At 39.9% G+C, this 19,923-nt stretch overlaps 1 protein-coding gene across 1 annotated transcript in view; it reads left to right on the top strand.

The window, feature by feature from the left end:
- LOC126262186 (neurofibromin) overlaps positions 1–19,923 on the top strand; it is a 502,919-nt gene that overhangs the window by 108,770 nt on the left and 374,226 nt on the right. The window contains exons 11-12 of the mRNA XM_049958602.1: positions 11,457–11,585; positions 14,420–14,613. Of these exons, the coding sequence (XP_049814559.1) occupies positions 11,457–11,585; positions 14,420–14,613 (323 nt within the window). The remainder of the gene's footprint in view (positions 1–11,456; positions 11,586–14,419; positions 14,614–19,923) is intronic.

Below are 19,923 nucleotides of genomic sequence, written 5' to 3'. Positions count from 1 at the left end.
AGACAAACTTCTTTGCTGCGATCACTTATAATAACCTTTATTCGCGATAATCAGTTTTGGTAATCAGTGTTACCATCTTCAGATCTTGTTGGAGATTGCATTTTTCTTAAAATAAAACAATAACTTGTGGCTGTTTGAAGTGCCAAAACTTGAATAACATGCAGATGTATTAAGCCATATATATTCAATGGAATATGTTCTCTTGCTTTTCTTGGTGTTTGTATGTTGTTACAGAAAAATTATGCATTTCATTTTAAAATCTTATTTCAAGTTAAAAAAAGTGAAATAAGTTTTCATTTGTCAAAGTAAATAGAATATCAGATAAAAACCTTTAAAACATGTTCACTATAGCATTCAAGTAATTTCTGTTGTCTTGCCACTTTTTCTACTTGAATTCATAGTATAAGTTAATTAAGCATTATAAATGGACCTTGCACTTATGAGTACAGAAAACATACAGCCACTGAGGAAGACAGTCATTTTAAAAGATCCAGAAGAAGCTCCTTTCTGCGACAGAATTAGCTGTGCATAGTGTGAGAAAAATACTCTCAATTTATTATGGAAAGCATCTGACAGATTTGTTGTTACATAGGTGATGAAATTTTATAGTATTTTGCAATTACTAGAAGAAAGATTAGATACATTACAGTACTATTGTATGCATTGTAGTGATGTGCATCAAAATCTGAAGTAACTTTGAAATTGTGTCTGTGAATTCATCTTTCAAACTTCAAAGCTGACATTGAAAATCTTCTAAATACCTATAGTTTGCAGCTGAATTAATGATACCATTTTTCTGATAATATTTAGACAGGTTGCCTGGCTGTGTTCCACAGAGGTTTGTACATGAATATTGGTTGCTTGTTGTCTGGTCTCATATCAGATTGTGAAATGGGCAGGCTGCACTGCTTCATCTGACAGTACTTGCTTCATGATGTTGACAGTTGTTCACTTCCAGCTCTGACAATAATCTGTTTCATGTATCAGATTTATGTTTTTTTCCTGTAAGCTATAAGTAAATTGAGTGTGGATTCCAAAAATGTTAATAAAAGAATTAATAAACCATGAACCATGGACCTTGCCGTTGGTGGGGCGGCTTGCGTACCTCAGCGATACAGATAGCCATACCGTAGGAACAACCACAATGAAGGGGTATCTGTTGAGAAGCCAGACAAACATGTGGTTCCTGAAGAGGGGCAGCAGCCTTTTCAATAGTTGCAGGGGCAACAGTCTGGATGATTGACTGATCTGGCCTTGTAACGCTAACCAAAACGGCCTTGCTGTGCTGGTACTGCGAACAGTTGAAAGCAAGGGGAAACTACAGTCGTAATTTTTCCCGAGGGCATGCAGCTTTACTGTATGGTTAAATGATGATGGCGTCCTCTTTGGTAAAATATTCCGGAGGTAAAATAGTCCTCCATTCAGATCTCCGGGCGGGGACTACTCAAGAGGACGTCGTTATTAGGAGAAAGAAAACTGGCGTTCAATGGGTTGGAGCGTGGAATGTCAGATCCGTTAATCGGACAGGTAGATTAGAAAATTTAAAAATTTAAAAAAGGAAATGGATAGGTTAAAGTTAGATATAGTGGGAATTAGTGAAGTTCAGTGGCAGGAATAAGACTTTTGGTGAGGTGAATATAGAGTTATAAATACAAAATCAAGTAGGGGTAATGCAGGAGTAGGTTTAATAATGAATAAAAAAAATAGGAGTGCAGGTAAGCTACTACAAACAGCATAGTGAACGCATTATTTTGGCCAGGATAGACACGAAGCCCATGCTTACTACAGTAGTACAAGTTTATATGCCAACCAGCTCTGCAGATGATGAAGAAATTGATGAAATGTATGATGAGATAAAAGAAATTATTCAGATAGTGAAGGGAGACGAAAATTTAATAGTCATGGGTGACTCGAATTCGATAGTAGGAAAAGGAAGAGAAGGAAACGTAGTACGTGAATATGGATTGGGGGTAAGAAATGAAAGAGGAAGCTGCCTGGTAGAATTTTGCACGGAGCGTAACTTAATCATAGCTAACACTTGGTTCAAGAATCATGAAAGAACATTGTATACATGGAAAAAGCCTGGAGATACTAAAAGGTATCAGATAGAAAATATAATGGTTAGACAGAGATTTAGGAACCAGGTTTTAAATTGTAAGACATTTCCAGGGGCAGATGTGGACTCTGACCACAATCTGTTGGTTGTGAACTGTAGATTAAAACTGAAGAAACTGCAAAAAGGTGGGAATTTAAGGAGATGGGACCTGGATAAACTGACTAAACCAGAGGTTGTACAGAGTTTCAGGGAGAGCAATAGGGAGCGATTGACAGGAATGGGGGAAAAGAAATACAGTAGAAGAAGAATGGGTAGTTTTGAGGGATGAAGTAGCGAAGGTAGCAGAGGATCAAATAGGTAAAAAGACGAGGACTAGTAGAAATCCTTGGGTAACAGAAGAAATATTGAATTTAACTGATGAAAGGAGAAAATATAAAAATGCAGTAAAAGAAGGAGGCAAAAAGGAATACAAACGTCTCAAAAATGAGATCGTCAGGAAGTGCAAAATGGCTAAGCAGGGATGGCTAGAGGACAAATGTAAGGATGTAGAGGCTTATTTCACTAGTGGAGAGATAGATAATGCCTACAGAAAAATTAAAGAGACCTTTGGAGAAAAGAGAACCACTTGCATGAATATCAAGAGCTCAGATGGAAACCCAGTTCTAAGCAAAGAAGGGAAAGCAGGAAGGTGGAAGGAGTATATAGAGGGTCTATACAAGGGCAATGTACTTGAGGACAATGTTACGGACATGGAAGAGGATGTAGATGAAGATGAAATGGGAGATATGATGCTGCGTGAAGAGTTTGACAGAGCACTGAAAGACCTAAGTCGAAACAAGGCCCGGGAGTAGACAACGTTCCATTAGAACTACTAACGTCCTTGGGAGAGCTAGTCCTGACAAAAGTCTACCATTTTGTGAACAAGATGAATGAGACAGGCGAAATACCCACGTCAAGAAGAATATAATAATTCCAATCCCAAAGAAAGCAGGTGTTGACAGATGTGAAAATTACCGAACTGTGAGTTTAATAAATCACAGCTGACCTCGGGGAAGATCAGTTTGGATTCCGTAGAGATATTGGGACACGTGAGGCAATACTGACCCTACGACTTATCTTAGAAAATAAATTAAGGAAAGGCAATCCTATGTTTCTTAGCATTTGTAGACTTAGAGTAAGCTTTTGACAATGTTGACTGGAATACTCTCTTTCAAATTCTCAAGGTGGCAGGGGTAAATTACAGGGAGCGAAAGGATATTTACAATTTGTACAGAAACCAGATGGAAGCTATAAGAGTTGATGGGCATGAAAGGGAAGCAGCAGTTGGGAAGGGAGGAAGGCAGAGTTGTAGCTTCTCCCCGATGTTATTCACTCTGTATATTGGGCAAGCAGTAAAGGAAGCAAAAGAAAAATTCAGGTAGGTATTAAAATCCATGGAGAAGAAATAAAAACTTTGAGGTTTGCCGATGACATTGTAATTCTGTCAGAGACAGCAAAGGACTTGGAAGAGCAGTTGAACGGAATGGATAGTGTCTTGAAGGAAGGGTATAAGATGAACATCAACAAAACAAAAGAGGATAATGGAATGTAGTCGAATTAAGTCAGGTGATGCTGAGGGAATTAGATTAGGAAATGAGACACTTAAAGTAGTAAAGAAGTTTTGCTATTTGGGGTGCAAGATAACTGATTATGGTCGAAGTAGAGAGGATATAAAATGTATACTGGCAATCGCAAGGAAAGCGTTTCTGAAGAAGAGAAATTTGTTAACATCGAGTATAGATTTAAGTGTCAGGAAGTCTCTTCTGAAAGTATTTGAATGGAGTGTAGCCACATATGGAAATGAAACATGGATGATAAATAGTTTGGAGAAGAAGAGAATAGAAGCTTTCAAAATGTGGTGCTACAGAAGAATGCTGAAGATTAGGCGGGTAGATCACACAACTAATGAGGAGGTATTGAATAGAATTGGGGAGAAGAGGCGTTTGTGACACAGCTTGACGAGAAGAAGGGATCGGTTGGTAGGACATGTTGTGAGGCATCAAGGGTTCACCAATTTAGTATTGGAGGGCAGCGTGGGGGGTAAAAATCATAGAGGGAGACCAAGAGATGAATACACTAAGCAGATTAGGAAGGATGTAGGTTGCAGTAGGTACTGGGAGATGAAGAAGCTTGCACAGGATAGAGTAGCATGGAGAGCTGCATCAAACCAGTCTTAGGACTGAAGGCCACAACAACAACAAACAATAAAATATTTATTGTTCTTCTCTGAATTGTTAGAAGTAGCAATAGCATCTTCTCTGCCTGTTTAATTTAAAAATGAATGGTGAGTCTGTATTATAATGTCACCTCTCTTCCTCTCTCCCCACTTTTGTGTTACTGTGTGGATACTGCCCTCTCAGGATTTAAAATTTATGTGGTAACAGTTGTTAGTACAGATATCCTTTGGGCTCAGATGATAATAGTAGACTTCCCCTATATTCTAACAATATTTGGATATTTTCAGACCCTTGCACATTCCATGAGCTTATATTTCTATGAATTGTAATCTTTGGGACTGAAATATACTCTGTACATTACATGCACATTCTATATCTTTTGTGTAGTTCTAGCAGAAATAGAATAGTATACAGTAAGATTTAGAACTGTGACTGTCGGTATGTGGAGGGTCTGAAATCTATCAAATAATCATTCACACACACACACACACACACACACACACACACACACACACACACACAGTGAACAATTGCACAGTTGTCTCATTACGAGAAGGAAGGAAGGAAAAGAGGGAGGAAGGTGGAGTTTAAAATCCTGTTGACTTTTTTGTTGTTAGAGATGGACGAAAAGCTTTGCTAGGTAAAGATGGGTCAGAAAACTACAGAAGGAAAAAGTGCTCCCAGGCACATAAAGAGGAAAGAGTGGCTTGTAGTTAGAGCAGCTTCAAATACAATTAGAAACCACAAACTAAAACTGGTTGTGACTGGGAAGTCTGCCAAGCTAAGAGCATTCAAGAGTGTAACCATGTCAGCTCTTGGGCTGGTTACCTACGTGCATCAGAATAATACCTAGATGATTCATGAAATGATGAAGAATTGCTTTTTATTCATTTGTACTAGTGTGCAAAAAGTGATTAGAAGAAAAGGGATTGTCATGCAAAGCTATTTTGACAGTGATTAATGCATCCTCATCTTGTAAGAGCTTTAAAGAAAGTAACTGTGAAGATTGTTGTGTACTGAATCAGTGAGTGTTGGAGGGAGATAAAGTAAGATACAGTTTCTAATTTATGTAGAAAAATTCTACAGGAAAGTAGGCCTAACAGAGAAACCAAAGATTTTGATGGTGAGGATGATCATCACTTGTATAATTTAATCAGAAGGTTGCCTGGCTGTGAAGAGGCAGTAAATGTGGAAATAGCTGAGTGGCTAAATTTAGACAAACAGTTGGAAGTTACAGACTCTTCTATAATTCACATGGGTAACACCCCAACGAAGTTTGAGAATGATCAGGCCGAGATTGTAGGAATGGTGAGTCACACTGATGGCTATGCCGCACCTGAGGCTGCCGTGTACTGTGTGGAATAACAGCCTGAGATGACACCAACTGACATCCTGCTCTTCAGATGGTGGCGTGATATTGCCACGCGGAAACATTCCAGCTTTACCAAACAGAATACACTTCACTGTTGAGACTCTATCTTAGTAGGAAAGAGAGAGAGAGAGAGAGAGAGAGGAAAGAAGATAACAACAATCCCTAGTTAGTGGATGGTGCAGTGTTCCCCTTTAAATATTCATGTATTCAGAATCAATTTTGTTGTTACCTTGAAGCTCTGAACTACTTCACCTGTCGGACACTGTTTGTGCAGCTTGATAGACTGTGTTAGCACTGCACTCATGCTTGTGCTGAACTCTGGTAAACTTTACCAGTTTTCAACCGTATGCAAAGTTATATGAAGTACTTCTTTGCTCAGTTACTTCGTATAATAAATCCCAATGTACAATCAATTCTTATATTACAACATTTAGGAACTCGGAACATCACTTTGTGTACAGCTTGAGCTCAGACCTTACAATAATAAATGACACATTCTGTTGTGATGTCTTCAATAAAATACATTTGGCTGTCAACACAGAAATGCATGAAGCCTTCAGTGACTACTGTAGCAGAATATTGTCAAATAATCTTTTACAAAGAAATTATGGTTATTTGTAAAGGATCTTAGTGACACCAAAGCTAGTGTCCACTCCCTAGCGAATGAGACAGAAATTGGAATTGAGGGTAGGAAAGCAAAAACTGTTATGCTTAATTCAATTTTCAAAAGTTCCTTTACAAAGGAAAACCCAGGAGAATTGCCCAAATTCAGTCCTAGTACCCTAAAATGAAGAGTGAAATGTTAGTGTTAGTGGTGTTGAGAAACAACTAAAATCTTTAAAACTGATCAAAGCTCCATGGCCCAATGGAATTCCTATCAAATTCTATATTGAATTTGCATCTGAGTTAACCTCCCTTTAACTTTAATCTATCGTAGATACTTTGAACAAAAAACTGTAACCACAGGTGACACCTGTCTTCCAGAGGAGTAGTATTATTGATCCACAAAACTACTGTCCAATGTCCTTGATATTGATTTATAGTAGACTCTTCGAACATATTCTGAGCTCAAACATAATGAGATATCTCAAACAGAATGACCTCTCCCATGCCAATGAGCAGGGATTCAGAGAACATCAACCACGTGAAACCCAACTCATACTTTTCTCACTTGACATACTGGAAGATTGGGATCAAGGCAGTCAGATGGGTGCAGTATTTCTTTATTTTCAAAAAGCATTTGACTGTGTACCACACCTACACTTATTGTCAAAAGTATGATCATATGATCATATGGGTTGTTGTTGTTGTGGTCTTCAGTCCTGAGACTGGTTTGATGCAGCTCTCCATGCTACTCTATCCTGTGCAAGCTTCTTCATCTCCCAGTATCTACTGCTACCTACATCCTTCTGAATCTGCTTAGTGTATTGATCTCTTGGTCTCCCTCTACGATTTTTACCCTCCACGCTGCCCTCCAATGCTAAATTTGTGATCCCTTGATGCCTCAAAACATGTCCTACCAACCGATCCCTTCTTCTAGTCAAGTTGTGCCACAAACTTCTCTTCTCCCCAATCCTATTCAATACCTCCTCATTAGTTACGTGATCTACCCACCTTATCTTCAGCATTCTTCTGTAGCACCACATTTCGAAAGCTTCTATTCTCTTCTTGTCCAAACTGGTTATCGTCCATGTTTCACATCCATACATGGCTACACTCCATACAAATACTTTCAGAAACGACTTCCTGACACTTAAATCTATACTCGATGTTAACAAATTTCTCTTCTTCAGAAACAATTTCCTTGCCATTGCCAGTCTACATTTTATATCCTCTCTACTTCGACCATCATCAGTTATTTTGCTCCCCAAATAGCAAAACTCCTTTACTACTTTAAGTGTCTCATTTCCGAATCTAATCCCCTCAGCATCACCCGATTTAATTTGACTACATTCCATTATCCTCGTTTTGCTTTTGTTGATGTTCATCTTATATCCTCCTTTCAAGACACTGTCCATTCCGTTCAACTGCTCTTCCAAGTCCTTTGCTGTCTCTGACAGAATTACAATGTCATCGGCGAACCTCAAAGTTTTTACTTCTTCTCCACGAATTTTAATACCTACTCCGAAATTTTCTTTTGTTTCCTTTACTGCTTGCTCAATATACAGATTGAATAGCATCGGCGAGAGGCTACAACCCTGTCTCACTCCTTTCCCAACCACTGCTTCCCTTTCATGCCCCTCGACTCTTATAACTGCCATCTGGTTTCTGTACAAATTGTAAATATCCTTTTGCTCCCTGTATTTTACCCCTGCCACCTTCAGAATTTGAAAGAGAGTATTCCTGTTAAAGTTGTCAAAAGCTCTTGATATTCATACAAGTGGTTCTCTTCTCTCCAAAGGTCTCTTTAATTTTCCTGTAGGCAGTATCTATCTTACCCCTAGTGAGACAAGCCTCTACATCCTTACATTTGTCATCTAGCCATGCCTGCTTAGCCATTTTGCACTTCCTGTCGAACTCATTTTTGAGACGTTTGTATTCCTTTCTACCTGCTTCATTTACTGCATTTTTATATTTTCTCCTTTCATCAATTAAATTCAATATTTCTTCTGTTACCCAAGGATTTCTATTAGCCCTCGTCTTTTTACCTACTTGATCCTCTGCTGCCTTCACTACTTCATCCCTCAGAGCTACCCATTCTTCTTCTACTGTATTTCTTTCCCCTATTCCTGTCAGTTTTTCCCTTATGCTCTCCCTGAAACTCTCTACAACCTCTGGTTCTTTCAGTTTATCCAGGTCCCATCTCCTTAAATTCCCACCTTTTTGCAGTTTCTTCAGTTTCAATCTGCAGTTCATAACCAATAGATTGTGGTCAGAATCCACATCTGCCCCTGGAAATGTCTTACAATTTAAAACCTGGTTCCTAAATCTCTGTCTTACCATTATATAATCTATCTGATACCTTTTAGTATCTCCAGGATTCTTCCAGGCATACAACCTTCTTTTATGATTCTTGAACCAAGTGTTAGCTATGATTAAGTTATGCTCTGTGCAAAATTCTACAAGGCGGCTTCCTTTTTCATTTCTTCCCCCCAATCCATATTCACCTACAATGTTTCCTTTTCTCCCTTTTCCTACTGATGAATTCCAGTCACCCATGACTATTAAATTTTCGTCTCCCTTCACTACCTGAAAATTTCTTTTATCTCGTCATACATTTCATCAATTTCTTCATCATCTGCAGAGCTAGTTGGCATATTAACTTGTACTACTGTAGTAGGCATGGGCTTTGTGTCTATCTTGGCCACAATAATGCGTTCACTATGCTGTTTGTAGTAGCTAACCTGCACTCCTATTTGTTTATTCATTATTAAACCTACTCCTGCATTACCCCTATTTGATTTTGTATTTATAACCCTGTAATCACCTGACCAAAAGTCTTGTTCCTCCTTCCACCGAACTTCACTAATTCCCACTATATCTAACTTTAACCTATCCATTTCCCTTTTTAAATTTTCTAACCTACCTGCCCGATTAAGGGATCTGACATTCCACGCTCCGATCCGTAGAATGCCAGTTTTCTTTCTCCTGATAACGACGTCCTCTTGAGTAGTCCCCGCCCGGAGATCCGAATGGGGGACTATTTTACCTCCGGAATATTTTACCCAAGAGGACGCCATCATCATTTAATCATACAGTAAAGCTGCATGTCCTCGGGAAAAATTACGGCTGTAGTTTCCCCTTGCTTTCAGCCGTTCGCAGTACCAGCACAGCAAGGCCGTTTTGGTTAATGTTACAAGGCCAGATCAGTCAATCATCCAGACTGTTGCCCCTGCAACTACTGAAAAGGCTGCTGCCCCTCTTCAGGAACCACATGTTTGTCTGGCCTCTCAACAGATACCCCTCCGTTGTGGTTGCACCTACGGTACGACCATCTGTATTGCTGAGGCACGCAAGCCTCCCCACCAACGGCAAGGTCCATGGTTCATGGGGGGGATCATATGGGTATCAAGTAAAATTTGTGACTAGATTGAGGACTTCATGGTAGGAAGGAAACAGCATGTTCTCTTGGATAGAGAGTCTTTGTCAGCTAAGTTTGGATATACCCCAGGGAAGTGTATTAAGACTCTTGCTGTTCATGTTGTATATTAATGACCTTGGAGACAATGTTAATAGTAACCTCAGACATTTTGCAGATGTTGCAGTTATCTATAATGTAGTACTGTTTGAAAAAGACTGCATAAATATTCAATCAGATCTTGATAAGATTTTAAAGCAGTTCCAAGATTTCCAACTTACTGTAAATGTTCAGAAATGTAAAGCTGTGCACTTCACAAAATGAAAAAGCACAGTATCCTATGACTATAATATCATCGAGTCATAGCTGGAATTGGCCAACTCATACAAATACATGAGTGTAGTACTTTGTAGGGATATGAAGAAAAGAGGAATGATCACAAGGGTCAATCGTGGGTAAAGCAGGTTGTAGACTTAAGTTTACTAGTCGAATACTGGGGAAGTGAAGGATGTTGCTTACAAATCACTCATGGACCCGCAAATGCCGGGATGGTTCCTTTCAAAGGGCACGGCCGACTTCCTTCCCCGTCCTTCCCTAATCCGATGAGACCCATGGACCCATTCTAGAATATTGCTCAAGTGTGTGGGATCCAAACCAAATAGGACTAACAGGGTATATTGGACGTATAGGGGAAGGGCAGCATGAATGGTCACAGATACGTTGGACTCGCGGGAGAGTATCACAGAATGCTGAAAAAACTGAACTGGTAGACTCTTGAGGATGGAAGTAAACTATCCCGAGAAAATCTACTAAGAAAGGTACAAGCTTTAAATGATGACTCTAGGAATATACTACAGTCTCCTACATATTGCTCACATAGGGATCATGAGGACAAGATTAGAATAATTATAGCAGGCACAGAGATATTCAATCACTCATTCTTCCCGTGAATGGAACAGGAAGAAACCCTAATAATTGGTACAATGGAACATATCCTCTGCCATGCACTTCACAATGGTGTGCAGAATATAATGTAGATGTAGATATAGATTTGTTCTGCTGTGACATCACATGTCGTCGTTACATGTGTACTGCACTCCAAACTGAGATCCTGTTTCACAGATGTTACATGAAGCCTACACAGGTACTGCAAGTCGTGGTAATACTGTGATCGCCATTCCAACTTGAAGACAGGTGATGTCCATTTGTATAAGCAATATTTGCAAAGCAGATGACCAAAACCCACAAACAGGATCCTAATTTTTAACCAGTAAATTATCAATGGTTTCAACTGTCATGAGCATCATTCATCGGCTGAGTACTCTGCCAGAGATATAAGTAGCACCAAAATGAATATCGATAGTCTCGTTCCCAGGTTGATTGTGTGTCAGATATCACTTCATTAGAGCTTTGTTTATGAGATTAGATGATGAGATTTATTCTTATGGTTAGGAACTTTAATCAGTCAGCTGCTTAAAAATATGTGATTCCATCCTTTGTTCACTTTACCCGTATAGGTGTACTACCATTCGAAAACTCTTCAGAACTGGAATAATTTATTTAGTTAGTGGTGCATACTGAACTTCAGAAAAAATGGTGTTGTTAAAGGATGAGAAGTTAGTGTTTGACTTGCAAACATTCATTGCAACACAGTTCTCTGACTGATATACTTTAATTACTCAGTTCATTGTGTATTTAATATCTTTTCATGAATTATTGCATTGTTAATTGTTTATTACTGATTTAAGTTGCATTAAAACTGAAATGTTAGTGATTGTATTCACTGATTTGCAGAGCCTCACGTTGAAAGGCAAGGATTCAACATCAAAATTCAAAGAGCGGGGTGAAGAGAGTCCAGGTTATAAAAACTTATTATTATGGATGGTGCGCCTTATTCACGCAGACCCTATGCTGATGCTTAATGTAAGTGTAATTAAAATGATAGTTAGATTAGTCCTCAGTGTATGAAATGAAACATGATTAGGCCTAACTAAATATTCAAGGTAAAAGTTTGGTGGATGTTTTCTTGACATTTTATCTGGTTGTCCTTTGGTTTTTGATCCTGTGCTCCATTCTATTTTCCGAAGCTGCCGTATCCGGCTCGGCAACATCTTTATGATACCTGTTCACACCTAGGAAGCTTCAAATTTTGAGCCTCCTAGCTCCTTATAAGTAACTCTGCTTGTTTTCTAGACTTGTAATTATTTATTATGAAAGTAAAGTTTATTAGTAGAATCAAATTTACAGCGTTCAATAAAGTTTATTGTTCATATACCATCCTCATTCAAAAGTGAACAAACTGCACTTTTGTATATGTCTTAATATTGAAGTTGTGGTGCTGCAGAAGAATGCTGAAAATTAGTAAGGTTAGATAGAACAACTAATGAGAAGGTACTGAATCAAACTGGAGAAAAAATAAATTTTTGGCACAACTTGACTAAAAGCAAGAACTGGTTGACAGGACACATCTTGAGGCAACAAGGAATAGTCAGTTCAGTAATGGAGGGAAGTGTGAGGGTAAAGATTGTAGAGGAAGACCAGGGCTTGGATAAAGTAAGCAGGTTCAAATGTATGTAGGTTGCAGTAGTTACAAACTGCAGAAATGAAGAGACTAGCTTAGGATAGATTTGTGTGGAGCATTCGGACTGAGAACCACATCATTTAAATAAACTTCCAGTCACAACCATCTTGTTGTTGGCTTGGACCATGAATTTATAAGCTTTGCCATACTTAGGAAATAATATGGTGATTCACAGTTGCATTCTACATCTCAGTTTTACTGCCATTCGAGTTGTTCTGATCATGCCTGTAAATGTTCAGTCAGAAACCGAATTGAAAGGTTACATTTTCTGCATTGTTCTGATTCTGGTGCCGGTGCTTTCACCATCAGGAAGAAAGACTTTCCCACCTTCTACATCTCATAGATATTGTCATCTTTGTCAACCATTGATGTGTTCATGTTCATCTGTATCAGGAACCTGATGGGGTTCTATAATCTGGAGCCAGATGCTGTTTCTTACAGGGTGAAATTTTTGATGAGCGAAAAGTTGTTTGTAGCTGATATAGGTAATTTGAAAGTCTTCATTCCCCCCTTTTCAACAAATGTTTTACTTTTCTCAAAAACCTCATATCTCAAATGTTACTCCTATTCAAAATTTTTGTGTTCTAGAAAATTACAATTTTAAAATGTGATTACTTCAAAAACTCAGTGCCATAGCTTTACAGCCCTGATTTTTCTATTCCAAAATATGTAAATTTTTACTAAAATAATTTGTGAGTATGATAATTATTCGAATGAGAAACTTTCACTTTCTCAAAACCTTTTTGGTGGGCTTTGGAAATCCCCTGCACATTCAAATCACCACCATAAAGTAGTACCTATTATTTTGCGATTTTCTAGTTATACTGATCTCAGTTAAACAAAGACAGCTCTTTGCCTGTTGTACGTTTGTGTCATTCAGTTTTATGGCCTTTTACGTTAATAACTAACCTACAGTGGTCTAGTATTTTGTCATTATATAATTTTCTATATTGCATATGTCTACGAATAGATGTCACACACAAAGCCTGAGTCCGTCGGAAATTAGTAGCCCTTATGCAAAGAGTTTACACATCATCACGTAATATTTAGTTCAAGTTACACTATGTAGTCCAGGTGTACTAGTGAAATTGTAAATGTCATGTAATTGTCAGTCAGTTAGTGCTGAACTGTTAAAATGTGAAGCCATTGTGTCCATCGGAGTCATATAAAGTAATATGCTAGTCTGCCAGCACTGAACTTCATTAATGTTTGTTAATTAGTGTAATTATCAATATGTGTCAAAAATCGAACATTGTGTGTCAATCAGTATGAATATATCAAAAATCATTCATAGCTGTGTTCTGTGTTTTATTTAACAAATGTTCTTCAAGCCCATTAGTAGCAGGAATCTGAATGAGGAAGATATGTTATGAGGCTGCCAAGATGCAATTTTGGGTCAGTAAACTTACAATGTGGTGAGAACAACTTTACACGACAGAAGTGGAAATTCTTCCAAAGTGTACTGCAAATTCTTACCAAGTTGGAAACATAATATTTCATGATCAGAACCCATTAGAACCCACAGTAAGGTATTAGTTGGCCATCAATAAATAGAACAAAAAAAAATTACTAAGGTAGAGTTCCCTTCCTGAGAGCCACTGTCCTGTTTTTTCAGGAATACTGGCTCATATGAAAATGTGTGATTCATGGTTTATGGACAATAATTAAAACAAATGTTTACTGGGGCAGGTATGAGAGTTTTGTTTGCTTTCATCCTAGGGTTTGAATGGCCTGCCCTAACTTTTTAACAATCCCAAACCTATCCCCAACAAAGAAACTTTGTCCGAAAAGCTAGAAGAGTGTTGTGTACTTTTATATGTCTCAGTTGGCAGCACTAGATGTTTTATCCCCAGAAGGAAAGTACTGCCCAGCAATCCTGTTTAATAATTCTAATAATTTTATAATTTTTCAACCATTTGATGTAGATATAACAAATGCTATGAAAGCCTATTGCGGAATAACGTTCCACACACACACACACACACACACACACACACACACACAGTAGTAGATAAAATGACATTGTTGAAAACATATACTTCCTTACATTATTGACTTTTAGACTTATAACAAAGCAAGTCACTAAAGCTGTAACTTGTGAATTTTTCTGCTTATGTCATTTTTATCCAGTGATGGTGTAAGTGGATCCATTTACATATCTATTCTGTTTTAACAGAATCAAGGTAAAGCTGGGCATGAGATACAAAGCTCAACATTAGAACTTATAAATGGCCTTGTGAGTTTAGTGCACCAGCCAACTATGCCTGATGTGGCCCAAGAGGCAATGGAAGCACTGCTTGTTCTTCATCACCCTGAGAAAATTGAAGTTTGGAATCCAGAAGCTCCCATTAATACTTTTTGGGATGTGAGGTGAGTAGAAAAAAAGAGATACAGTATTATGTTCTAGGCTCATAGAAATAACATAGTGGGCTTTCTGGTAGAGTAAAATAATGAATTTTATTTCATTGCCATCATTTCTTCTGAACAACATAAAAAAGATGTGTCACTAAAATAAAGAAAGAAATGTTTAAATTCCTGGAGCCATTCTCTAGGTTTAAAGCAGTTGGTATTTGTTTTAGTCATAAGCAATGTTTGGCATTTAATCTCAATGAACAGCTGTAATAATATAATAGGAAATGTATGATTGTTTTATACCATATCGTTGAATACTGTTTGCTGTAGCAAGAACAAAACTGATTTATGGAACACAGTACGATATAAGCAACATGTAAGATACAATGTACAGATTGTGTGTAGCCCTGGACAGCGATAACAGGTTACCGAATAGGCCGAGCACCTGTTTGTGATCACTTAAATAATACTGTTTCTTTCATGGGTCACCAGATCATGCCAGGGGGGCTGACCCAGGTGGCTTCTGTAAGTGGGCCTGTGAACTGTTTAAATGCAGGGTACTGTGAAGCTGCACATGTTGTGAGAGAATGTACATCACATCCATACTTAAAAACACTAGGCACAAAAAATGCATGGCACAGAAAAAAAGCTCTGGGATGGAAAAAGCACTGGTACCAAAAAAAAACACGGGTACTGTGAAAAAAAATCACTGATCTCACAAGGCAGTGAGATTGTGAGTCACAGAAAACACCAGTGACGGTCTGACGTCCATTTCATCACCCAGCGATCGCAGCCACCGGCAAGTAGGGACGGAAGTAATTGAGGGTTCAGGTTCGCACACTGTGCCACTGCTCACGAGAAGCTGTTGGGCAGGACCAAGGATGGCACCTCATTGAGGTCAACAGTTGGCTTGGGAGGTGTCAGCGGGGCGTCGGAGACAACAGCCGCACAGTACCCAGCGACAGAGATGGCAGAGGCTATGGCATCAGGTGCAGTGGAGACTGTACCAGCGATGGCAGTCGAGGAGTGGAGGCAGAGGCAGGAACCCCCACCAGCAATCTGCCAGGCGGTGACCCGTGCTGCGGTGCGAACTGGACCGTCTCCGACACAGGAACAGGCATCTGCGGCAGTGGGGCCAGGGGAGGCAGTGGGCCCTCAGGAACAGACCCCGCCGTGCTCACCCGCAGCTGGTCAAAGTAACAGGACATCTGCCGATCAGGTGTGCAAGCAATGCAGAGGCACCTGCCCCAGGAACACTAGATGATGGCAGGAACCCAGTTGAGCCAGCAGCTGAAACCACAAGCCCAGGAAAGCGCACTCGGCTCGAGCTATCGTGGTGCTGGCTGCAAAACAATCGGAGATTTCTAAGGCGGTCTTCAATGGAAGAACCCGAAACAATGTTATCGTCGAAGTAATTGATGCAGCCGCCACGGAGGCTGTCAGCTGTTTTAAAAACTGCTAAAATACTATAGGAGGTGAGCTAGCAATGCCAAAAGGCAAGCATCGATGTGGGTTTCGACCGAAAGGTGTATTGACAGCAATAAGACGCCTAGTATCCTCATTCGAGAGGAGCTGAGGGCACACTTCTGAACAATCGTCCTTGGAGAAGTACTGGCCACCTGATAATTTTGCAAGCAACTTGTCAGGGTGGGGCAGAGGGTATGTATCTATCACGGACTGTATACGAGGGTTGCCCAGTAAATAATGCCCCATATTTTTTTTCTCCAGAAGTATTTATTCCACAACAATCAAATTTACATATGTGAAAGACTGATGTTTTGTCTACTTGCTTTATTTTTCCACATAATCTCCTTCAAGTTCGACGGCCTTTTTCCAGCGAGACACAAGAGCGTGTATTCCCTGCCGGTAAAAATCTTTACTCTGCCTACGGAGCCAGGTTGTCACTTCGTGAATCACTTCTTCGTCATCGGCAAAACGTCTTCCACGAATGAAATTCTTCATTGGCCCAAACAAGTGAAAGTCTGAAGGAGCCAAATCGGGGCTGTAGGGTGGATGGGGTAACACTATCCAACCCAGTTTCGCGATGTGTTCACAAGTCCTCAAACTTGTGTGAGGACGAGCGTTATCATGCTGAATCAAAACATCCTGTGGGTTAACATGACGCCCAAGGCGCCGGAAGCGCTGCTTAAGTTTGTCTAATGTTTTGACATAAGCCTCTGAATTAATGGTACTGCCTTTTGGCATCACATCAATGAGAATTACGCCCTCGCAATCCCAAAACACAGTCATCATGACTTTTCCGGCTGAAGGACCTGTTTTGAATTTTTTCTTCTGTGGAGAATAAGCATGACGCCATTCCATCGATTGTCTTTTTGTTTCGGGCTCAAAATGATGCACCCAAGTTTCATCACCTGTCACAATCCGTGACAAAAAGGCCTCCCCGTCAACGTGAAAGCGTCGCAACAAATCGAAAGAAATGTCTTTTCTTTGGGATTTGTGATCGACAGTAAGACACCGAGGAACCCATCTTGCACACACTTTTGAGTATCCAAGCTGATTGATAATCACATCCACACTTCCTTTGCTTACTGACAACTCCAGTGCCAATTGTCGAGTCGTAATGCGTCGATCCCGTCGAATGAGAACATCAGCCCGCTGCAACATGTCAGGCGTGACAGCCGTGGGAGGCCTTCCCGACCGCGGCAAATCTCGGAGCTCCGCAGCACCGCCCTCTGATGCTTTCACCCTCTGTGCCCAGCGACCAACAGTACTCCTATCGACTGCAGATGTTCCGTAGACGTTGCACAAGCGTTTATGAATATTGCCCATGGTTTCTTCCTCTGCTACGAGAAATTCAATCACTGCACGTTGTTTCTGACGGATGTCACTTGCAGACGCCATTTTAGAACATTCCTACACCACCGCTCTCTGTCGGAGGAAATTGAAACTTTGCGTACACACGCGGGAAACTTCAAATAACTCGCACCTAAAGTTTCACATTTCTAATATTTTTTATTTCGGAGAAAAAAAATATGGGGCATTATTTACTGGGCAACCCTCATATTAATTGTGACATTGAGGTCGCCATAGAGGCAAAGCTCATCTGTAGGCTTTTTAACGATTACTTGTGGCATAGCCCATTCACTGGAAGAAATAGGTCAAATGGTCTAATTTGGCCTTGACAGAGTTGTGTGACATGACAGGCACCTGCCACACCTGAAAAAAAAACAAGGGCAGGCAGACTCTTTCATGGTAAGATGGGCCTGAAAAGTAGTAGCACAACTGAGCCCAAGGGAAAACAGATATTAAAAGTCAGAGCAGAGGAACTCCAGTTGCTGATACAGATCTTGGTCTCAAACTACATTTACCTCATCGGCAATGGAGAAACCGTAAGCATTAAACTCATCTAACTCAAACAGATCTGCAGTATGGAAGTGATCCACAACAAGGAAGGTGAGGGGAGTGAACAACAGATGTGTAAGAGCGTGAACAGAGAACTGATCTAGGATCGGAATGTGCTGTTTATTGTAGCTAACCAACTTCCATGAAACCTGTGTGAGGGGAGGGGAGCCCAAGTCCACATACGTTTTTGCATTTACTAGAGTCGCTGCAGCTCCTGTGCCCATTTACATATTTAGCAGTTTATTAAATACATGCAAGTCAATAAACAGTTTGTTCGGGGAAACAGTCATTGTTGAGATACAATTTATGTCCATTATTACTACTGTGTCCTCCCACCAGTGCAGTGTGGCCTTTCTTTTGACACCTTTGCAAACAGCCCAATGGTTAGGGCATGCAGTACACACATGTTGGACGGAAGGGGGACACGCAGCCACTGTTTTTACGTGGCCTGTTGCTGCTGTGGCTGTAACTGATGCTCCTGCATGTAATACTGGGTTGTAGGTTGTGCTGCTGCAACGGCTTCCCTGTCATCCTGGACACTTGCAGTGTGCCTAAGAGGTTGACTGAGTAAACTTCCGATACCTCTCCCAACATAGCAAACTGATTGCCTACAGCCCATGATACCTCAAAGGATTGTGCTACATTGAGCACATCTGTACGTGTTGGATTCTCACATTGAAGTGCTTTTTTGTGGACTTCCCTATCTGGGGCCAGACGAATAATATCATGCACCATGTGGTCAGCTTAGGATTCTTTATGGGTATTGGTGACAACTTTACGACGATGGCTCAACCTGCGTAATTCAGCAGTCCAGGCTTTGTAAGATTGGTTTGGGTGTTTCTGACAATGGAAAAATTCTACATGCCTTGCAAAGAGAGAAGCTTGCTCATTTCATCAGAAGATAAGTTGGCCAATTCTTGCAAAGATGCAAGATGGCATAACAAGTGATAACTGTGTGGCAAAAGCAGGAAAGGAAGAAAGCACTACACAGATTTGTATTTCCAATGCAAAAAACATAGAAATTTTGATATAGCCATGGCTTTTAGGAGTCCCAGTCTTCAGTTGATTCATTATGTGTCAGAAAGGATGATGGTTGCACTGATGGGAGAGTAACCTGCCGCAAACATGCAGATGCCACTTGATTGAGAGCGGTGGTGAGAGCCTGCTGTTCTTCTGCGAAAGCTTGCTACTGACAATGATATGTTGGAGTATTTCTTCCATCAAGATGTTTTCTGGGCGATGTAGCACTGACAATAACACATAGAGAAAACGTAATCCTCACTTGTCGCCTTGTTTGCTACAGCAAGAACAAACATGATCTATGGAACGTAATACTGTATAGAGCAACATGTAAGATACAGTGAAGTGCAGATTATGCTTAACACTGAACACATTGATTGGATAACAGTAATACAGGTTATAGAACAGGCAATCTTTGAAATAATACCGTTTCTTTGACGGCTCACCATAGCACGCCAGGAGGCTAACAAAGGTGGCCTCTATAAGTGGGCCAGTGAACTGTATGGATGCGTCATCTCTGAAATTGCAGACGTCATCAGTGAAGCTCACTTTTGAACATATTCCATATTTTGCAGTATTAACCAGAGGAAAAATACTGTTACTACTACGTGTGCTTGTGGTCAGCGGCTCATAGTTGCTTGTCAAACTCATTTTTAAATTTGTTTTCTTGTTAGGGAAGCTAAAATTGTGCAGACTTTTTTATATGTGGAACAAACGTGACCTCTAAACATGAGAACTGTATTGGTTTTATTTTTAAGAATTGTGCTTTCACTATTACACTTTGTCTTTAGAGGCTAACCAGCTTGAAGTACACTTTTTCGTAGGTAAAACAATAGATATTAATTTGCATTACAGTGAAAACTCATGGTATAGTGTAAATACTGGTTTTTACAATACAATACAATACAATACAATTCACTGAGTAGTAGAGTTGCTGAGTCATCG

This window comes from Schistocerca nitens, chromosome 1 (genome assembly GCF_023898315.1).
Source record: "Schistocerca nitens isolate TAMUIC-IGC-003100 chromosome 1, iqSchNite1.1, whole genome shotgun sequence".
In the NCBI taxonomy this organism is placed as follows: Eukaryota; Metazoa; Arthropoda; class Insecta; order Orthoptera; family Acrididae; genus Schistocerca; species Schistocerca nitens.
This window is presented reverse-complemented; position numbering and strand designations above follow the sequence as displayed.